The sequence below is a fragment of the Aquila chrysaetos genome, chromosome 4 (genome assembly GCF_900496995.4).
Source record: "Aquila chrysaetos chrysaetos chromosome 4, bAquChr1.4, whole genome shotgun sequence".
Classification (NCBI taxonomy): domain Eukaryota; kingdom Metazoa; phylum Chordata; class Aves; order Accipitriformes; family Accipitridae; genus Aquila; species Aquila chrysaetos.
The window spans coordinates 36,346,816-36,368,289 of NC_044007.1; the positions used below are offsets into that span (position 1 = coordinate 36,346,816).

The 21,474-nt window shown below is 38.7% G+C and overlaps 1 protein-coding gene across 14 annotated transcripts in view; it reads left to right on the forward strand.

The window, feature by feature from the left end:
• EYA1 (EYA transcriptional coactivator and phosphatase 1) overlaps positions 1 to 21,474 on the forward strand; it is a 167,157-nt gene that overhangs the window by 103,855 nt on the left and 41,828 nt on the right. For all 14 annotated transcript variants that reach the window (XM_030012502.2, XM_030012505.2, XM_030012509.2 and 11 more), the window contains 4 exons: positions 4,844 to 4,926; positions 5,348 to 5,534; positions 17,250 to 17,392; positions 18,540 to 18,623. In XM_030012502.2, coding sequence (XP_029868362.1) covers positions 4,844 to 4,926; positions 5,348 to 5,534; positions 17,250 to 17,392; positions 18,540 to 18,623 — 497 coding nt within the window. The remainder of the gene's footprint in view (positions 1 to 4,843; positions 4,927 to 5,347; positions 5,535 to 17,249; positions 17,393 to 18,539; positions 18,624 to 21,474) is intronic.

Genomic DNA, 21,474 nt, shown 5'->3' on the forward strand with positions numbered 1-21,474 from the left:
CAATAAAAAGGGATTTTAGGAAGGACGATGAAGTAGTTTTGCAGATGTCTATGGGAAACTCATTCGATGGAGGGAGGAAAGGGGGAGCAGCATGGGATAATGTGAGAGAGTGCTTGTTGGAAAATTTTAAGAGTAAGCAGTGAATTCCGGCATTAGTAGAGCAAAGCTAGGACTTGGTCAATGGACTACATCGAGGTCTGTCATAAAGGGTATTGCTTTGTTTCCTGCAATATGCAAAATGTATATAAGATCAGAATTTTCAAGGTCATGAAAGGGTGGAGGTTGTCAAGAGATGGAACGGTAAGATCTTGGAAAGCACTTCAGCTGTACACATTGAAAGGCAAGGATCTAAAAATATGCTGCAAAAGAAATGCGTTAAAGATGACCCAGTTGTGAAGCTCTAATGAGAGGAGGGTCAGAGGCATTGATTTTCACCCAGGTCTGAGCCTGGGTTCTGCTCCAGCTGTGCCATGCTTGGGGTGAGAGCTGCCTACCTGTGGAAGGCAGCAGATTGCTGACAGTCTGGCTTGGGTGGAAGAGCCACAGGTCAGAGTCTGGGGGTCCAGGTGGTGTGAATGTCATTTGTGTTGTGCTCATGAACAGCGCGGTGTGTGGATGAGGGAAGGACTGGTATCCTACTTAGAGACCATGAGAATGGAAATAAGGAGAATTTTTTGAATAGAAATCTTGGTGGAGTTGTCAAAAGCTGAGTAGAAAAGAATCACATTGCTGAACAGGTCTTTCTTGCAGTTAAATGTTGACAGTATTTATCTATACTATACGTGAGAATATGTCTTTTTAATATTTTCATTAGGCTGACTTTTGAATTTGAAACAACTTTAAATTGACTTAATTCTTCCTTTTGATTGAATAGATGTTAAAAGTAAACAGGAACATTTGTTTCCCTTTCCTCATTTAATTTTAGGAGAACCTATTCATAGTTTCAATTATTATTTAAGGACAAAATTTATTCTTTTGACAGAAGATGGGGGTAGCGCTGCTGCTGTTCAGTTGTTTGTGCAGAAACCTCCAGAGAGGGAAATGAGTTTATTCTCCCTTTCCCCTCTAGCAGTATATGGGCAGGCTGCAGCTTCAGCCTCATCATAGTTTGCAATAGCTGTTCTTCATCTTCTGCGTGCGGCTGCTGAGCTGCTAAATGGAGATAATGGATCCCACAACCTACTTCACAACCAAGCGTTACATGACAGCGTGCTCGGGGCCCTGCTGGCATTCTTGCCTGCAGTAAAGGGGATTTCCTAGCGGCCTTGCAGTTGCTGTGCTTGTGCTCCCTGATCGGGGTTACCTCGTGCTCAAAAGCTTTGGAGTTATTCTGGTTCCTCTCCCTGGGGCGAATGTCTCCCTGCAACGTAAAGGCGCTGCCTCGCGGTGCGTGTGCAGCCAATTAAACCCAGTGCTTTTCCTGACCCTGCTAAAATTACAGCGTGATTAGTCCCCGAACAATAGCGGAGGGCGAGACTGCCAACTTTTGAAAATGATGAGGAAAATTGCTGCCTGTGACTCCTTGCTAAGGTTATTCTGGTAATTGGATTTTTGTTTGTTACAAATTTATCATCCCTGGAACAGGGGGTGTGGAGGGGAGAGGGTGGGAAGAGGACCTAGGCGGTTCTGCTGCCCCATCTCCCCACTCCCCCTGCCCTTACTTTAATCAGTATGTTCCTAAAGCTGTTTTTCATATAAGTTGCTTCATAGATGCTGAAAGACCACATACATGACTAATGGCTGTGGGAATGGGCCGTTGTTCCTATATTGGCAGAGTTATAAGCATTGCTCAGTGAGGGTAAATGGAGTGGAGAAGGGCTGGGGGAAACGCCAAGGCAAGAGCTCCGTTTGCCGCTGTCTTCGTGAGTATCCGTTGACTGTGATAAAAACGGGGCTTTTACCCTGCACACGAGTGCCCTACCGCTGGAAGGGCACTAGACCTGTGATGAGCACCAGCATTGTTGTCGTTACCAAGACTGTGATGTTTGAGAACATACTAACCAATTGGTTTGGGAATTCATCCATAAAAAAGTAAACGTTAAGGTATTCGGTTATTATTATACAGTATAAAAATATTGTGCTGGATGGCTAAGCAGTTACTAGGACAACAAGGGGGAGTTTGCCAAGGATTTTTAAACACTGTAAGCAAACGGAAGAAACCTTGAGTTTAAATAGCCCATCTGGCCGTCTTAGGCTTTCCCAGGAGAGCTGCAGTAAACTTCTGCCACATACATACGTTGTACCCTGATGATAGACATAGCCCATGGCAAGGAGACGGAGCTAGGAAAGCAAATGGACTTCTGTGGCAAATACACAGGGGAGGACCGCATCCTGCGCATCGCGGCGGCACGGGGGCGAGCCCCGCGCCTGGAGCCCGCGCCCTGGTCCCAGCAGGGACCGGCCGTCTTCCGACGCTGACTGGGATTCCCAGCTTTAATGTGGGTCCGCGCTCTTTGCAAAATAGACCTTTGACCTGCAATTTACAGCTTTTATCACATTTTAAACCTACGTAGCTGGCCAGCTTGGGGCAGTAAATCTTGTGCATTTTGTAGAGGTTCTTATTTTTGTGTTTGTTCAGCTAAAGGCAGGAGCAGCAGCTCTATGCCGTGCTGCGGCCGATTATTTAAAAAACAAATGGCAAAATTGGAGTATTTGAAAAACAACTTTAGGCCAGTAGCTCTGGGTGGCCCACAGAGCCGTTTCTGAGAAACCTGCTTCATGTTTGTTACGGTCTAAGAGACCCCTACCCCTCCTCCATAGGAGCCGGTGCTGACCATGAGATGAAAGAGAGAGATCTGCGTGTTAGTATGTGTGTGTCTTTGTCTGAGAGGGAGAGATGCTGGCTGGCATGTAATTACTTTTCTCATTTGCTCTTGCAAATTATTTGCCAAACTTTCTGTGGGAAGATAATGTATTCCTCAAAAAAAGTTTTTGGTTTGGGTTTTTTTTTCTTCTTATAACTATGAGAGGCCTTTTGTATCTTTTTAGAATGGCTCAAACCATGCACCTATAAAACCTGTGTTTGAATGTATTACGGCATCACTCAGAAATAACTACAGAAATAAAAAGGGACACAGTGACTTACATTCTTCCAGCCAAAGCACTCTTAGAAATAAAATAGCATTTCAAAGTTTTGCAATTTAAAATATTTTTCAGCTGTATTTTGGCTCTGGGGTTTGTTATAATAAAAAATAACATCTGTTTTCCAATTTTAAATTAAATTTAAAACAACATGTTTTTCTCATTAGTACTGTTTATCTGTACTATCTGCTAAACTTGGATGTCAACTCTTCTGCTGAAGTAATCTGATTTTAGTTCACAGGATTAGTAGCATCTATCAACAACCACAGAGCTTTTGCACTAATAGCAAATACAAGAGAAATGTTTGCAGTCATTATCACACGTTAAGTTTAAGCTTCATCTTTTACTCCCACTGCTGTTGGACATACTTCATGTCTACTTTGAGGCTTAACTTGTGTGCATTTTTAGTAGCTTTTGCAATCAAAACATTTAAATATTTTTCTTTCTGACTTCTTACAGCTAGGATACCTATTGCTTTTTTGTTGTTGTTGTTTAAAAAAGTAAATAGCTCACAAATGCCCTTTAGGGCTTGTACTAAGCAATGCAGCCCTGCCTGCATTCCTCGCTGTTTGGATTTGCAAGAAATGTCGCTTTTCCCAAGGAGTAACCGCTGCATAGGATTTGGTTGTTAATTGAGTTGTGTCAGGTACATCAGAGGATCGGTGCATCTGTACGCCTGGCTCCCTGTTGATTTACATCCCTCCTTGCCTCCTTCGTTCACCTGCAAGCTTTTGCTCCCAGGGTCTTGGTGGGTCTTGGTGTGTCTTTGCACTAAGGCAGGTTTCGGCGGTGAGGGAGGCTGTAAACAACCCGTGAGCTTTAATGCGAGCTCCTCGCTGGCTGGTGCTCTCCCGCTGGACGAGTTCAATAGGTTGCCTCATTACAGACTTTCTGGTGGCTTAAGTAGCTTCACCCTGTGCATCCATATGTCTCAGCTGGTGGCTGTGTCACTCCCGGGTTATAACCAGTGAGGGCAAAACAGCTGAAAGGGGGCTGCTGCCCTTTTAGTGGAACAGCTTCTCAGGTTAGGTATTAAGCAAGAGCCCCATCTGTCTATTTTTGGTGGCTCGTGAAAGGGGGAGGAGGGAGGTGAAGGCGGTAATTCAGTCTCCGGGCTAAATTCAATCTTGGGTCTCCCTTCTCAGAGAGATACTTCTTTCCCTTGTGTCATGCCCGGTAGACTCTATCAAAAAAGAAGAAGGTTTGCAGCCCAAGGCTGTCTGTGATCGATTAGCGAATCCTAATGGCTTCGCAGTCGGGCTGAGCTGTTCGGAGCAGGGAGTTGTGGCTTTTGCTGATCCTGCGAGGGGCTGAGGCTCAGGGAGGGGAGAGGACCCGGTTCTCAAAGGCAGTAGGAGAAGTGGAGCCAGTGGGCTTCAGTGAGGGGAGACGGCATCCCTCGGGACGAGGCTCGCAGTTGTTCAACAAAAACTGAAAGTAAAGAAACCCTCATTACTTCCACAGCGCTGGGTATTATTTGGAGGGGTGGGATAGCCTAATATTCTATCAGACCTGAGGTGGCTCCAAATTCCTGTCTAAATTTCAAGTTTTTCTTTTTATTGCAGTAATGAAATATAGGGTGTAGGAACGATGAATTATCACTTTCCATATATTAACATGTTATAGAGCTGATGACAACCGAATCGGTCAACATATGGGAAATATTACAAATATGCCATATCCTTATGATATAATCGCATGATGGAAGTTATTTTCCAATACTGTGTTTTAGTAATTCACATAATTTTTCATTTCATTTCAGGCAGCAGTTTTACAACATCATCAGGAATATATGCAGGAAATAATTCACTCACAAATTCTACTGGATTTAATAGTTCACAGCAGGTAAATTTGTAAATATGAGTTGAGGAAACTTTGGCAAACTTAGAATTCTCATCCACTGAAAAAATGTAGCCCTTAAATAGCTTTTTGAAAGAAATTAGCATCCTTTCAAGCTAAACTAACGTTTATAAATGTTTTTCTTCAATTTGACATCTTCCAATGGTAGAACTAATTGTCGGGGGGTTGATGTTCTTATTCACACATCTTCAGCAGTGTGTCTAATAACTGTTTGTATGAGAAGACATACTAAATTATGTGTAATTTAGATTTCATTTTACTGCCCCGCAGTTTTAGGTCCTACGGCATCCAGTCCAGGAAGCATACGTGCTGAAAGTCTGACATGTGTTTGTAGTTATATTTTGGAATTTATACTAAAAAGTAGCAAAACTTTGATGGACTTTTCAGTTGCTTTTTTGTCTTGCAGGAATATCCCTCTTATCCCAGTTTTGGCCAGGGCCAATATGCACAGTATTATAATAGCTCACCATATCCTTCACATTACATGACAAACAGTAACACCAGCCCAACGACACCCTCCACAAATGCAACATACCAGCTTCAAGAACCACCATCTGGCATCACCAGTCAAGCGGTTACAGATCCTGCAGCAGGTAATTACATGGATTTTATGGTCCCTATGAGGCACGTTTTTGTAAGTTGAAAGGAGGTTGAATTGGATTTTTTTTTTTTTGGTGCAGTTGTTGATTTTTTTTTTTTATTATTTCTTAATCCTGAGCCTGTGGCACATCTTGCACAGATTCTAATGGTAAATAGACTAAAGAAAAACCAGGATCAGTAAAAGTTTTAAAGCTTGTGTGAAATACAAGTTGTTTGTATTTATTTGTAAAATGCTTGTGTTAAAAATTGCAGGATATGGGAAGGTCTTTACACTAAACCAGAACCTGATGCTTTTAAGCTCTGTCTTCATTAAGATAAACTCCTTTGATTTTTTCCTAAGTAAGACTGAAATCAAGAGGCCTTCAGACCATAGACCAACTGTCCACTTGAAAGAGAGCTTTTGTGTTTTTCACTTTCAGAGGACATAATAATGCTTGTAATGGGGAGTTAAAATTGCACAAGTGTTTCCATTTTAAGAAAAGATTTTCAGTGGCTTGTCCTTCTTCCCAGTCGTTTTACCTTTCTTGCTGGAATTTGGCAGTCCTTTACTAGTTGAGACATTTTTTGAACATTTATGCCAAACTGCTCCAACTGTTTTTGGAAATGAGGGGTGAAAAATACTTTTCCCATTATTAAAAAAAAAATACATTTTTTAACAGTTCAAGCATGTCGGTAGTTAGTAGATGGCAGAAGTTTGCAATGTGTCAGAGAGAAAGTCCACGGTTGCAGATGTGTTTCTCAGTAATGCAGTAAGAAACAGTTATGATTTGACAATGTTATCAGGAGGTTTTGTTTTGGAGTTTTGTTGGGGGAGATTGTTTTTAGTTTTCTTGAAGTACTTGATAGGACTGATCTTGCATGCGCAATGTGAGCTTTAATATAATTTGCTAGGACTCTCTTGCTTTTCTGCATGAGTGTCTACCTGAAGAAAATATATGCAGTGTTGTCTCTTTTGATACATTTGCTGAAAGTAAAAAGGGGAGAAAATACAGCTGGTGTGTGTGTTTATATACATGAGATCCCATGTGTGTGCAATGTATTTGAGAAAGGAATCTTTCTAAATATATGAATGCATCTTGGAGTCTGCGGCTTTTAGAATATATGGATGTGTATTGGAGTCTGCATAATTACTCTGCTTTTCACTTTGTTTTTAATTTTTTGGTTTTGTTTTCTTGTGGGTTTGCTTGCTTTTCTTTTTAAGTTGGAAGCAGTAAGTTCCTCTTACCCCAAAAAACAAATGTGATCAAGTTTTAGCTTTTTTCGAGATACTAAAATTGAATCATTGTATCATCTGGGTCTGGATCTTTTGCAAAATCTTTGCATATATTTTTTTAAAGTAGTTGATACTTCCTAAAAGCAACAGTGAACACACATACAGAGAGAGGAGGTATACTTTTCCCAAGCTTAAACTTAGCAGCTTAAAGGCTGTCTTCCTATTTAAATACTTTTCTGTGCTCTATAAGCCTGGACAGAACTTCGCTATGAGTTCCTTTTTAAGAAGTCTTTCTCCCTCAAATCTTCCACACTCTTGTTAAGAAAGTTGTGTCTAAAAATTTGAAAGAATTTGGTGGGCTTTCTCATGGGTGGGTCCTGCACCTAAGCCCTCTTCTAGTTTATGCTTTCATGTATTGAAAGCTGTACATCCATGGGTGCCCTACCACTACTTGCTTGGCCATTCCTTGGGCATGTGCACACCTCCTCTGGCATTGCTGGGACTGCCATCTCTTTCCCTGACCTATTTATGTTACTGAAGAAGTTCCTTCGGATGGTTTGCAAACAACTCTTAATGTAGCTATGGGGTTATCTTGGGCTGGCTGCCTGTACCACAGGCTGAGGACACGTTTAGGAAAGCACCTTCTGTGGGCCACTCTCTATTAGGAGGAGCTAATGGAACCGATCTTTCTGTTCCGCTTCACCAACACGGTTGCAGTCGGCAGAAGCTATAGGGCTAGACCCAGATTTCACCATTTATCTTTACACATTTGTCTTTATGCATTTAAGTTAGGATCAAGCCCATTTAGGCTCCTTCTGTATTGAGTGGAGAGAGATGAGTACCTCTGTTTAGAGTTCAGTTTAACTACAGTCTTAATCCTGAGGTGCCAAGGCCTCTCCACTGGTATGAGGGCAGTTTAAGGTGGCTGACATACCAGTGTTGGGTTCCTAGGTTAAAATTTGGTGAGAACCTTTTGCTGCCTCACAAACCCTTCAACCCTGGTAGAAGGGAAGCAAGGACCAGTCAGCGAATCCAGTGCTGTGCCTGCCATTTCCCCTTGGGCGGTGTAAATTTTTTTACTTTCTTCTTGCTGAGGCTTATTGCAAAGCCTCAATTGAGCTCATACACAGTATGGTCAGAAGACAAAGCAAGGTTGGGGACAAAGAAAAGAAGGATCAGCACGGAGGAAGGGAATTCTGGTGGAGTGGGGACAAGTGAAAGGCATATTAGAGAGAAGGAAGTTCATAGCTGGGTCAAAAACACAGAACAAAGGAGCAAACTAACCAAATTTTAATTGCAATTAGTTAAATTTCTGTAGGATGTTTTGCCACATCTGGTCAAGTTAGGCTGCTGATTCCCTACCAGAACTGGAACACTGCATATGAGAGATGGTGGGGAGCTGTGCAGAGCCATCACATTAGGCTACTGTACCCCTTTAGTAGGATAGGCTCCAGCTGCTGAATTGCAGCTGTTCTTAGTGGATGTTGATATCCCTAGACACCTTCTATATTTAAAAAAAACATGTAATCTGCACGGTTCTGAACTATGCCAGGACAAGCACAGAACAGCTTTCAGACCTTAGAGAGGCACCAGAATAATTTGACAGACATAGGTGGTTCCTATGAATTTGGGCCAGTAAGTGAAACAGAAGAGTCTGGTAAGAAACATGTGAAAAGAGAGAAGGTAGTTATGTGCTCTTGTGACATTTTTAGTAGAGTTTTGCAGACTCAGAAAGCTCAGATAATTTAACTTAAAATATGTTTAATTCCTTGTCCAAATATAAAATAATCCTTTTATGGTTTCCCACAGTACCTAGTTAAATATGCAAGCTTTTGCCATACAATCCAGGACATCCAGGGATTCTTGCAGAAGAACCTGAGATTTTCCATGCTCAGTGTTTCTTCTTTCTCTTCCCTTTGTGGATCTGAAAAATTTCTTGTACCTCAGTCATGACAAAACCTTTTGATTGCACAGAGGTTGATAGTCCCTGTCTCCATAAATCAGACATACAAATTAATGTTATTTTCTTGTGATCAGAAGGCTGTATTTTTGCTACTGATATAATCATAAAATTATTAAACCAAACAATCTCAGTATGACATTTCAAATTTTTAATGTGTGCTTTGCTTCAGATTTCATTGGCAATTTTGTTTCAGTTCAAAAGTAAGAATTTTCAAAGTTTTTTTTCCACTAGTAGGATTCAAACTTTTGCTTTGCAGAAGAAAATGTTTTTCATCAGAACAACAATAAAATATTAGGTTCCTTCTGGGATGAGCTTTCAGTCCATACATGAATAGATTATCCCAGGTATGAACAGTGAGTTGCTGATTTTTTGTGTGAGCTGTAGTATGTAAGAGAAGTAATAATAAGTAAAATGATTAAAAATAATAAAAGTAGACTAGTGAGCAAAGATTCACTCTCCTTTCCAATACTCAAATTCATTGAAGTAGGTTCAAAGTGAACAAAAGGAAGTATTTCTTTATGTTGCATATAGGTAAGCTGTGCAGCTCCTTGCTGCAGGATGTTGTGGATGCAAAAAGTTTATGCCAGTTCAAGCATCGCTTAGACGAACTCAAAGATTGGATTTACACAGACACCAATGCCAATTCAAGAAATTCTTGACACAAAAAATCACTGGAGACAGTGGATGAGTTAGCACTGTGTGTATGTCTGTCCTTTTTTATGGTCTCTCACCCAGTCACCTGTTGTTGGCCAGTGTTGAAATTTATCCTGGATGGATAGAGTTTTGCCCCAACCCATTATGCCTGCCCTGATGTTCTAAAATAATTAGAGGAACGTTCATAACGTGTATTTCTAAGAGTTAATGGAGAAAATTACTACTTTTTCTAAAGCTTTAATAATTTTCTCTTGCAATATTTCAACTCCATCATCACAGCTAGTAACAGAAAATTCTTGATTTGTGCAAATTTTTGTTTTGAGATTGAGTTCACAAAGCTGAATATATCCTTCTATTTCATATGATGCTGGTTTTATGATTTATTAAACAGTGTTTCTCGCAAGAGAGACTTGCATTGTTCTTGAGATTTGATCTCTCTCAGTTTTCTTGGTTTCTGCAATAATTATGTTTAAAATATTACTGGAAGGTTTTCTTTCATATTACTCACATATTTCACAATGCAGATTAAAAACCCCACAAGGGCTGTGCTAGCCAACAAAAATTGTTCTCAGCCATGGGTCACCATTTTGCTCTTAAAGACTAAACTTCTTTTTCCTTGAACACTATATCACATTTAGTATTGCAAAAGGCAAAGCTACTTTTACAGTTTCTCCTTATCATATTTCATAACAATAAATTAGAGGCAGGAAAGTGAAACAGAGCAAAGAGACTATATAGGCAACTTTTCACTAATACCTATATGGAAACAAGTACTGCTGTATTCACAGTGCATTACTGGTGTTCTAACATTTGCTCTTTTTCATAAGTATAAATGAAGAATAAATCTCTAGAGTATATATTTATATAGGAAGGGAACACAATCAAAATTCTGTGAAAACAGAAACAAGATTGGATGCAGTAACGAATGGCAGAGTATGGCACTGGTTTTGCTTTTCTGGTAATGGTTGTTCTCCTGTTTTTATGTTAGCAATGTACAGCTTTTAACTCTTCTGTATTGCATTCAACAATATATAACCTGACTCACTGTCTCAAGATATGCTGAGGCTAAGAACTTGATGCACTTTTCAACAGATGTTTTTAATAAATAAATAGAATGTTTGTTTATCATTGATTTCAGTAGGATTAAAAGTAACAATAATTTCAAATTGTTTGAAACCATAAATAATAAGTAAGGAAGAAATGCCTACAGTGGAGAGAGGTAGTACCTGCCCATTATGTGATTGCTTCGTTATTTTTTTCCTTCAACATTGAAAGTTAGAGAAAAAATTCCGAACCACTGCAGGGCTTGCTCATATAGTTGTTGTCAGTGTACACTGTAGTTAATGTACACTGTTATATATAAGATATACTGTTAATATGATATTTTGTCATTATTTTGAATATACAATCCTAAATCAAAAAGTCACCCAAGCCTTGAAATAAATATGTGGTTTTGCCAATATTGCTAACAGCCTTTTTTAACAGACTATTGAGGGTTTATGTCAAATTTATAACAGTATGACCATAGTCCTCAACAGACAAACATTAGATTTGTTTTTCAAGTGGAGAACATTTTGATGTTTTGTCAAAACAGTACTAAAGATGTCGTCCTATAATCCTGTCAGCAGGCATTACTACATTTCTTGCAATACTTATTTAGTACTTTTACTTACTTACTACTAATGTAGTAGCCATATTTTTTACAGAGAAGCAAAAAAAAAAAAAAAATACCCTGAAATACCTATGTGATTCTGCTGTATTGTTTAATCCTGGTCCGGTCTTATGTAAGCAGTAAAGGAAGAAGTTTGTATTGTGCTCGTGAAATTTTTTGTTTAGCTTTATTTATGCAAAAGTAAGAAAATCATAGCATAAGACTGACATATTCAGACTACCTGTATCTTATATTTTTATTGTGGTATAGAGGTGGTGAAATAATCCTGGCTTGAGGATTTAAGGTGCTTATTCAAAATTAAGTATAAGATTTGGGGGGAAACCATTAATCTGGACACAATCTAAATGGAAAATATTTGTACAGACCTATTTGCAGAGACATTTGACTATACTAGGTATCCTAGACCCATCTTGTCAATGTGATTTACATCATGACACAAGATATGATTACTTTGATAATGTGCGTTTACTCTTTTTTGCATACCCTTTCAGTGTAGTAGGGAAAAAGTCTGATGAAATTTGCAATCCTTTTGTCAGCAGCAAGAGCTCTACCCACACACTTGCCAGTCAGATTTACCTAGAGATAGACTTGATTTGGGGATTTCAGGGACAGCTAGTTTTCCCCAAATTTGTCATTTGATACTATTGCTGTATAGTACATTGAAATCAACAGTAAAAAAATACAGCAATTACTTTGGGGGGATTTCCGTTACAAACAGAAAGGAATTACAGAATATGGTGTTGCAAATGGTGTCTCTGTGGCTATATTGTCTATTCATAAGTAATCAAAGTATTCTTATTTATGAGATGATGGAAAATTGTCCTGTGTGACAAAACCATCAAAAGCGCCCACCATGATGTATAACAGGGAAGTATACGCTTATGACATTTTATGTCAAGTTGCAATAATATGGTGCCTTGAAGTATAGGGGAAAGTATGCTACAATATGGTTCATGTATTTTAGGTAAACCAGAATGCAAACATATTATATTCCTCACACTTATGTGTAGTTTTTGTCTGGCTTGCTGTCACCATACAGTACAGGGGTGACTACCGGGGGTCAGGAGCAGGGGGTACTGGTCACACCTGGAAAAGGAGGTATACATTTATAGAATCTGGGTTTAAAATGTTTTTTCTGACTAACTAGAGAAGTCAAGATTGGGTCTATTACACTTGGTCAAGGTTTGGAAGAGGGAACTCTTGAGTGTGTGAAGCAGAAACAAGCCTTAACATTTGGTGTCAGACAGTCTGGGGCAGAGTGTAGAGATGTGCCATAGCAGAGAGATCTAAAATTATATGTATCTGTTAATGGATGCAGAAGAATAACTGTTGCTTCACTATTAATATAATTTTATGAAGGCATATGCAACACACAGAATTGGCTGTAGTGGTCCAGACCAATAGATCGACTGGGCCGGTACCCTGCCTGCTGCAGTGGCCATCAGCAGACACCCCGGGAGCAGCGAGGACAGGCTAAGCTTGTATAAGACTTGCCCTAAGCGCTTTTCCAGCTTCCAGATATTTTCGTCTCAGGGGATTTCCAAAGCTGCTGTTGTTTGTATGTTTAGGGTGTGCCTGCATTAGGATTTTAATTTGGAGCAGGAGTCGGTTTTGAAGCGAAGAGCTTTGGCTCAGGAGAGCGGTCCTAGAGCACCCAGCTGGAGTCCTTCCAGACAAAACTAACCTGGAAGGTGTCCTCCAGACAGTACCTAATTCCTCCAGCCCCTATTGAGGATGCTCAGGACATTAGATCAGGCTGGACATACACTGAAAAATGACCTCCCAGAAACAGGCAGTGAAGCCTGGGGTCGTTGCCACCACTTGTTTGGTCCCACAGACCCAACCTGCCGATGCAGCACGGCTGTAGCACCCCTGAATGCTTCTCTTTCAGGGGTGTCTTCAGGCTCCCCTTGAACCCTTGTAGTCTTTTGGGAGCCTGGAATTTTTTGACAAAAGGTGGCACAAATCTCCTAGCTTTTATCTGAACTCCTTCTTGTGTTTAACCTGGCTGCTGCCAGCTTGTGATCTTGCTTTAGTATTGGGACAGGCAATGGAGAGCTGATCCTCATCCCCTTTTCTGCTCATGATTTTGTGAAGGGCTGGGTTTTCTCCTGCACTTCCCAGTGTGTGTGATGCTCAAGAATGGGACAAAATTAAATTCAATGCTTTAGAAACATAATTATTTCCCTTGGCTAATATTGAAGTATGTCTGTTACTATGAAGTCAGCTGAGGTTGAACAAATTAACCCCCTCGTATCAATGAATGTAGAATGATGGGTATAAAAATAATGTATTTTGTGGCTATATAGCTTGACTTCAGCAAGGCTTTTGCTGCCCTGACAGTTAAATCTTTTCACTTAACAATCTTATAAGCAAACTAGGCTAAAGCAGTCTAGCAGAAACTACAGCAGAATGCTATAAAGCTGTGTAGGAAACCATGTCCAGAGAGAAGTCAGTGAGAGCTCGCTGTTAAAATAGAAGGATGGCTACAGCAGCATTCCTCAGTGTCTGCCTTGGGCCCAGCATTTTCATTAATCATTTAGATGACGGAACAGAATGTGTTTGCCTATTAAATATGTAGATGACACCATGCTGAGAGGGGCTGCGAGTTCTTTGGAGACAGGATGAGAACTCAAAAAATGGAGATGTGATCTGAATAGGAGCAGGTGTGAGGTATACATTTAGGCAGGAATGATGAACTGCACAAATGTGGGATGGGGAATGTTGGCAGCTCCTTCCAGGCTCTACCTTTCCCTGCGGACCGCTCTCAGTACTCCAGATATTAGTGGCACACCAAGTACCCTCAGCCGCTGTTGTTTTTCTTGCTCCAGAATTTGTCAGGGCTTGGGCTTGTCGAGGCTCAGGGCTCAGCTGGATACTGGATTCTTTAATTGGGTTTCCTTATGAGGACCCGAGAGTGACCATTGGACAGCGAGCTGGTAACCCAGCCGTGCACATGGAGGCTGCCCTGTCGAACAGCCTTAATCCAAACAGTACATGCTGTGGTTTCCCTTTACATACATGGAATAAGTTTCTTGCACACAATGTCACGTTTTCCCCCATTGGTTACTGCCATCTGTCACACTGTTCGTAACAGACTGGTCTCCTGAGTAGGCTCAGAAACTCCAGGTATTAGCAATGTTGTGTGTTCACTTCATGTGCAATATTTGGCCAGGTCTTTGAGAAATGACCAGTTGGGTGTTGCTTCCTCCTCAGAAGATGATCTAGGGATCCTGAAACTAACATTTATTGAAAATAATGCAGAAAATGCAAAGTGTCTCCTGCCAAGTGGTGCCAAGGGGAGGGTGGGACCCATGTGGGTCCTGTGGGACATGGGAAGTAAAGCTTTGCTTGACTTTGCTTTGGATCACTGTGTCCAGTTTGGAGAAACTATAGAGAGCGATAATCAGAACCTAGAAAAGAGGATCATCAGGAAGGGTTGACTTAACAACAAAGGAGATCTGAGAACAGTCTTCAAATGCATGCAAATACAATGAAGGGAATAATTTTTTTCCCTGCTTTCACAGATTGAACTTATATTGCTGTAATGAATGCTGAAGTTGTATGTTCTGTTTTTAATGGCATGGCTGTTAAAGTAGCAGAGTAGATTTCCTGGAAAGATCTGTAAAAGCAAGACAAGCAAAATCTCTCTTGGGAATGATGCAGGTACAGTGATCCCAAGAAGGGTGGGCTAAGGTGTGCCCAGCCAACCTTGGGGTCCCGAGGTAGGGTTGGGAGTCTTTCTGTCAGGTGAGGGTCTGGCCCATCCAGACAGACGACTTGCACTTGTGAAGGGGAGATGGAAATGAGCCTCCACCCAGACTTGCAGCCCTGTGTTTGAAATGTTGAATGCAGTATACTTAAATGAAGGTGTTTGCAAAAATAGAAAGCTGGATGGCTCTTATGAATAGACTTTCTTCCCTGCCCTCACCACGCTATGCGTGCTCACTCTTTTAGGTTTACTTGGTTTTATTTGTCATGAAGTTTTGTTTATGCTTTTTCCATGCTATCTGTTCCCTGTTTTATTTAGTACTATTATTGCTACCCCAAGTTTAATACTTAAAAATTTTTAGGCATATCACATCTGTGAGAAGGATTTAAAAAACTGGCTTCTAAAGCCAAACTCCTAAAAATATTGTCAGAGACCAACAGCAACCCTAATTTAAATTAGTCAATAGGAAATGCAATTTTTCATTACTTCTGAATTTTGGCGCATATATTTAGAACGTCACTGGCCAAAACACCTGTTGAAGAAATTCTGGTCTGTTTATTTTACTGGGTTATAATTTATTTCAAGGCTTTTGTGCATTGTTTTCTTTCTTTTCTTTTTCTTTTTTATTAAGGATTTTAATAATAAAAATAATATATAGCAGATAAACTAATTTAAGTTTAAAAGGTTGGGAAAATTTGTACTAGTTGAGTTATGATTCCTTATTTATGTTTAAGTACAGTAGGTGAAAGAGCAATCGGCATTCAAAGTTTAAATAGTTTAAATAAATATTCTGAAGAAGTGTACATTGTCATAGGAAAAATGTATATTATTGGAATGTACCTGATCTTCAACATTTAAACCTCTGGTTTTAGTTATGTCGACTGATGTGGCTGGATGATTTTTGTTGTTCGGCACATACACAGAATCACTCTTCCAGGTATAGGTCGAGTCTCTTTTGAAGATTCTTTCTTTTACCTTGAGTTACATCTTACCTTGTTATTCTGCTTTGTTTAATGTAGCCTTGAAATACTTAGGTAAAACTATAATGTGAAATACATAATATATACTAATTTCCATTAAGTGTACATTTGAAGGCTGAACATGAGAATTTCAAGACCTTTTCCTTTCATTCAGCACAAGCAACCATTATTATTTTGAGTAATTGTGAATATGTAGTGTTACACAGATGTCCAGGGTCTCCTCCTTAATCTAACCTTTGACCTCAACAGGATGGTTTTTTAGGAGAAAGAATCACTTGTATGAGAAGTATACCTGTCTGTTCAAACTGGAATGCCATGGTCTAGGCTGATTAAAAAGAAAATTAATATTGATACAAATATCCACTTCTACTGAACTCTAAAGAGTAGTTAATGTTAACTGAGAAATTGATAAATATATTGTATGCTGAAAATTCTATCTGCCTTTACAAAAATAGGGGGGTTTAGGAAAAAAAAATTATTATAACAGTCAAAATAAAAGTCTTCTCTCCATGAACTTAAGACTGTGAAAAGAAGTCTCGAAAAGAGAATTAAAAATGTGTTGTGGCATTTCTGAGGAGTATGGTACTTCTAGTTAAATGAGTTAGGAAGGATAATTTATGCTGGGTGTCTGCTTTGTTAATGTTCAAGCACTTCACTGTTACTGAGTCTATGGATGTTAAGAAGAGCAAAACATCTTCCACCTAGCATGTTTTCAGGAGAACTTTGTTGTTCTTACGTAAATCATCATTCCTTTTTACCTGTTCAACAACAGTAAAGATTTTTGTAAATAAATTTTGCTGAAGCATAATAATTAGCATACAATACAGTTTATGAAGAATTATATCCTGTCTTGAAGGTACTCATTGGAAAAGTTGTGTTGAGTAGGCCTTTGAAGAATACTATAAATTTCATCTTCATAGTTGATGCATATTTAAAACTTATTAATTGAACTTACCCTGGGAAAATAAGGACTCTGTTTTATGCCATATTTAGAAAGAATTCTATTCATCTGGCTCAAATGTAGCAACCTAAAAGTAAAGTGTCTGCAACCAGACAATTTGGAAAAGTTCTCAATTTCTATATGTTATTTTTTTTCACACCTGGGTGTTTTTTTCTTGCCTGTCACTATAATGGTTATCTTAAGGCATGTTTGAAAACTTAGAATTAAATCAAAGTTCTTTAAAAAAAAAGCTAGTATCCCTTAAAACTGTTCATTTAGAGTTTAATCTTGTGTATGAAGTGATATGATCTTCTCTATGATTTGAAGGAATGAAGATTTTTTTTTACTTTCTCCTTTTTTATTTGTTTACTGAAATAATTTATATGTCTGTCTTTACATGAACTTGATTGAATTAAGTTATGTATCAGTATTGCCACTTATCATTGTAGATTTAATTATTTTAGTTAGGACTCTTTAGTGAACATCCTGGTTTTAGTGTCACATGTAAAAAGCAAGTAAGTTGAACATTTTGAAGTTTCAGCTGAAGGGTAAAAATGTCATTTCTTTACTACAGCAGAATACAGTACAATCCACAGTCCATCAACACCCATTAAAGATTCAGATTCAGATAGATTGCGTCGTAGTTCAGATGGGAAATCACGTGGACGTGGCAGAAGAAACAATAATCCTTCACCACCACCTGACTCTGATCTAGAGGTACATTATATTAGATGTCTTTGACTCTATTTTTATCATTATTTTGCACAGAGAAGTATTATTTACACATCAAAAATAAAGTGGCATTGGAGCTCCCTTTCTTTTTTTTCTAACAGTATTTTCATAGAAGGTAGAATTTTTCTTCTAAAGAACCTTCTTCATGAAGAGCACCTACTTTCTCTGAAAAATACTGGGGGTTTCTTTCTCCTTTTGATTAAAAAAAAAAAAAAAAGAGCAAGCTTTTCCCAAGTCAAAGAAAGGTTTGTGTTTGGACAGGAGACACTTCTAGCACAATAGTAGGTTTTGTTCTCTCATGCTATGTTCACATTCCTCCCAGTGGCCCATGCTTTATGTTGAGAACACATCTCCAATGACACACCACAGCTATGAGTGTCCACACTGCATTACTTTTCCTTTCCAAAAGCTTAGCCCATTTGTCATCATGGGAAATACAATCTCACCAGGATTTAAAATACTTGTATTTGAACACTTTATTTTTCATTAAAATATAATTTTCTGTGTGGTCAGAGGACAAATTTAAAACACATATTTTCCATTGGCTGTAAGCAAAAGAATTATTTACTGATGCCATAAATTCTTACACATGCAGCATCTAAGTTCATAATTTTCATTCTTCAGGTGCCTAATATCCATTAAAAATTAACATAGATTAAGGGGATTTAAGTGCTTAGCAGCAATGTGCTTTATTTTGGTTTTAGAGGTAATTTTCAAGAGCAGTTATATGAACTTTGTTTTGTAAGACTTGCAGAAATACAGAATTCAAACCCCAAAGATTTAATTTTCAGAGGCTTCTCTTCATTTATTTCAGTTTCTATCTCACATCTGGCTTTAAAATAATACATTGTACAATCTCATTTTCTGTGTGTATTTGACAATAACTATAATTCTATTCTAATAGAATAATTTTATATAATAGCAATTGTAGTAAAAAGCTAACAGATTGTATTACCCTATTCTGGAAAAAACTTGTTAGTTCTGAAAATAAATGGCAAGGAAACTATGGTTTTAATATATAACCATTTCAATACAATTTTCTCATTTGTGCGCTTACTGATTCAAATTTTAACTTTCCATTTCAAGTATCAGCTTCACAGAGGAACACATTGATTTGATTCTCTTTTTACAGAGAGTATTCATTTGGGATTTGGATGAGACAATCATCATTTTCCATTCCTTGCTTACAGGGTCCTATGCTAACAGATATGGAAGGGTAAGTGTCAACAAACTGATGGAAATTTTCAGTAATATTTGCTGTTTTATGGTTGATACACAAGGAAGCCCAGAACATTAGTTGATTTTCTAGAGGCACACCGGTAGTGGTGTTTCAAGACAAAAAATCAAGGAGTAAAGCTGTTTCACGTTTCCATTCTTTGCACTTACTCAGCTCTTATATTCAGTAAATAATTAGATAGTGTTGGGAGTAATACTTGGACCACTTGAGGTTTGGTTTGTAGGTACAGAGTGTCTGAAACCTGTTGATACCATCAAAATCTGCAAAGGTTTAGCTCCTTTAGCTCTCTCACCTCAGAGAGTGAAGAACTTCCAGGAGTGATTGCTAAAATAACATTTTAGTTCTGAGCAATCAGCAGTGGACTGTGCTCTGTATTGAGAAGGCAAGAGGAAGAATACTTCTGGACACAGACAGATTAGTCTAACATTTTTTACCTTAACTTTTTTTAATCTACGTATAGACTGATGTTTTTGAAAGTCTGCCTATGCGTCAAATCTTTCTATTATGCACAGTCTATAAATCATAACTGAACTGATGAATATATCTACAGACTGTGGGTTTCCTTGGTAATTCTCCGAAGAGAAATGCGGTCTTAGGTGAATAAGAACAGTTTATGAATCGAATGCCCTTCTGAGATCAAACTTTGTTTTTCCAGGATTGTATTTGAAAGCTAATGTCTCAGCTTGTGCTAAAATCTGTTATGCCGTTTCATGTTCACCTCATGTAAGGTATAACTAGAAGGTGATTTTTTGGTAACCTTAAAAAATTCTACATATAAAGAACAACCAGATAGTTTTGTCTGGCTTCATGTAATCACTCTGTCTTCTTGTAAAGCTCATATTTATCACTAAATGGTTTTACCCTACACCCAGTTGAGTGACGGGCAAAGCTACTACTGATTCAGTCCGTGCCTGGGTAAGGTTCTGAATTCCTCCTAATAGCTTTTTGCATTATTAAAATCTAGAGCAGTATTGCCTTGCAACCTTTCTTGCTTGTTCAAGTGCGGTGTATTTTCAGAAGTGTTTGCTGTAATAGCAGCTTACCTGTTTGAGGAATATAATTAGTTTTTTTCATTATGTGTCAGAAAAGCAAGTTAATTCAGCAACCTTGGTTTCCTAGGTGTTATTAGTTTATATTTAGGTAGTAAAAAGACACTAGAACTTTAAATGTTTCAACAATTATTTTATGGATAAATATAGACAGCAGCTTTATAGAGTATTAAACATTTACTAAAAGTTATTTCCCAGTTCTCAGGCCAAAACCAGCTTTTGCATGGCACCCCAAAATCACCAAAGCTGTGACAGTTCAGTTCAGAATGAGGAGAAAAATCCCAGTGCTCACAAAAAAAACTCAGTGCCAGCAGAATCTCACCACTTGCTTTTGGGCAGCAGGGTAGTGCTGGAAAAGCCTAATTAGTCATCACTGTAGAAGTACTTGTGTGAGCATATTTTTTCCATTTGTTACTAGTTTCCTATAGTGGTTTCATTAACTGGGGCCTGAACATAAACACCTTTCTTGCTGGATGCTTGAGGTTGAGGAAAGTGGCTGGTGTTCAACTGCGAAGAGATATAAATACGTATGCTGCAAGGAGGTGGGTGACTCCTGATGGCAGCCTCATCACTGTTGGCACTGTTTACTTGAGATGTAGCTTTCTCCCGGCTGGCTCTGGTTGCATGGCATGAGGCAGAATACTTCCGCATTGCTAAACGACGACCAACCACTGATGTTAAGAGGGATGATGGCATTAGTGTTTATGCTGTGGATAAATATTAGATCTTTTTGGTGAGGGGTAGCAACGTGCACGTCCTTGACTCTCAGGTGCAGTCATGAAAGTGTGCCATTCTTGCTTTGTTTTCTTAAAGTTTCATTCATATCACAGTTTCTCTTGGCTTACTGACAGCTTCAGACAACAGTTAGCAATTTCCATAGGCATTGGAGGAAGGCAGTGTTAAACATTCAAAGCAAACATGCTAAAACATATATCTGTCATATGAGAATTGTAGGGTTTATTTGCAGCAATGGGAGGTGCACGTTTTTTTAAAGAGTGTTTCCTAATGGTTTCTGGCCTTTAAAATCAGAAATCCAGATCATAAGTCAATCTGAAAAAAATTTTAAATTGTTGAGGGGAATTTTTGTTCTTTTCACCTGTATTCTGCTTTTTGAGCAATCTAACATCATGTTCTCATATGTTTCTGCACTGTGGTGAGGGCTAGAAATGCCCTTTTAAAAAATTAAATCTAAGCTGCTCACATAATCATTAAAATACAAAAGCCGGATCTTCAAACAAACAAAAATATCCTAATTAAATAATAGGGGATTTGGCAACTTGGCATTCAGCTCTTTTCATAATGCCTGAGTGAGTTTCATGGTGAATGACTATGAATGATGAGCAGCCCTGCTGCTGAAGGGATTGATTTTCTTTTCCTTATTCTCTACCTCGTTCATCATAACTTCTTGCTTGTGCCACCCTTTCCTGTATATTCTTACTTTCTCATCTGTTTTTATCACCTCCTCTCCTTTTACTGCTATTGTGCTCTACTTTCTCCCTGCTTTTGTCCTTCAGCTTTGTTGGAACAAAATAATACCTTTGTTTTGCAGTTTGTGCAGTCATGGTATAAACTGCTATATTTTTATGTAAGGGTGATTTGAATTTTGTGAATTTCATGGAAATGCATGAAACTAGTATAGGAGTATGATTTGTCCTTCCAGAAGAGAAGAAAAAGAAACAAAACAAAACATTTCCTTATGCTTTTGGAATTTTTTTTTTAATATGTACAGAGAGATCTATTGACCAAATACAAAGTTATCAGTTACTTTAATTGACCTCAGG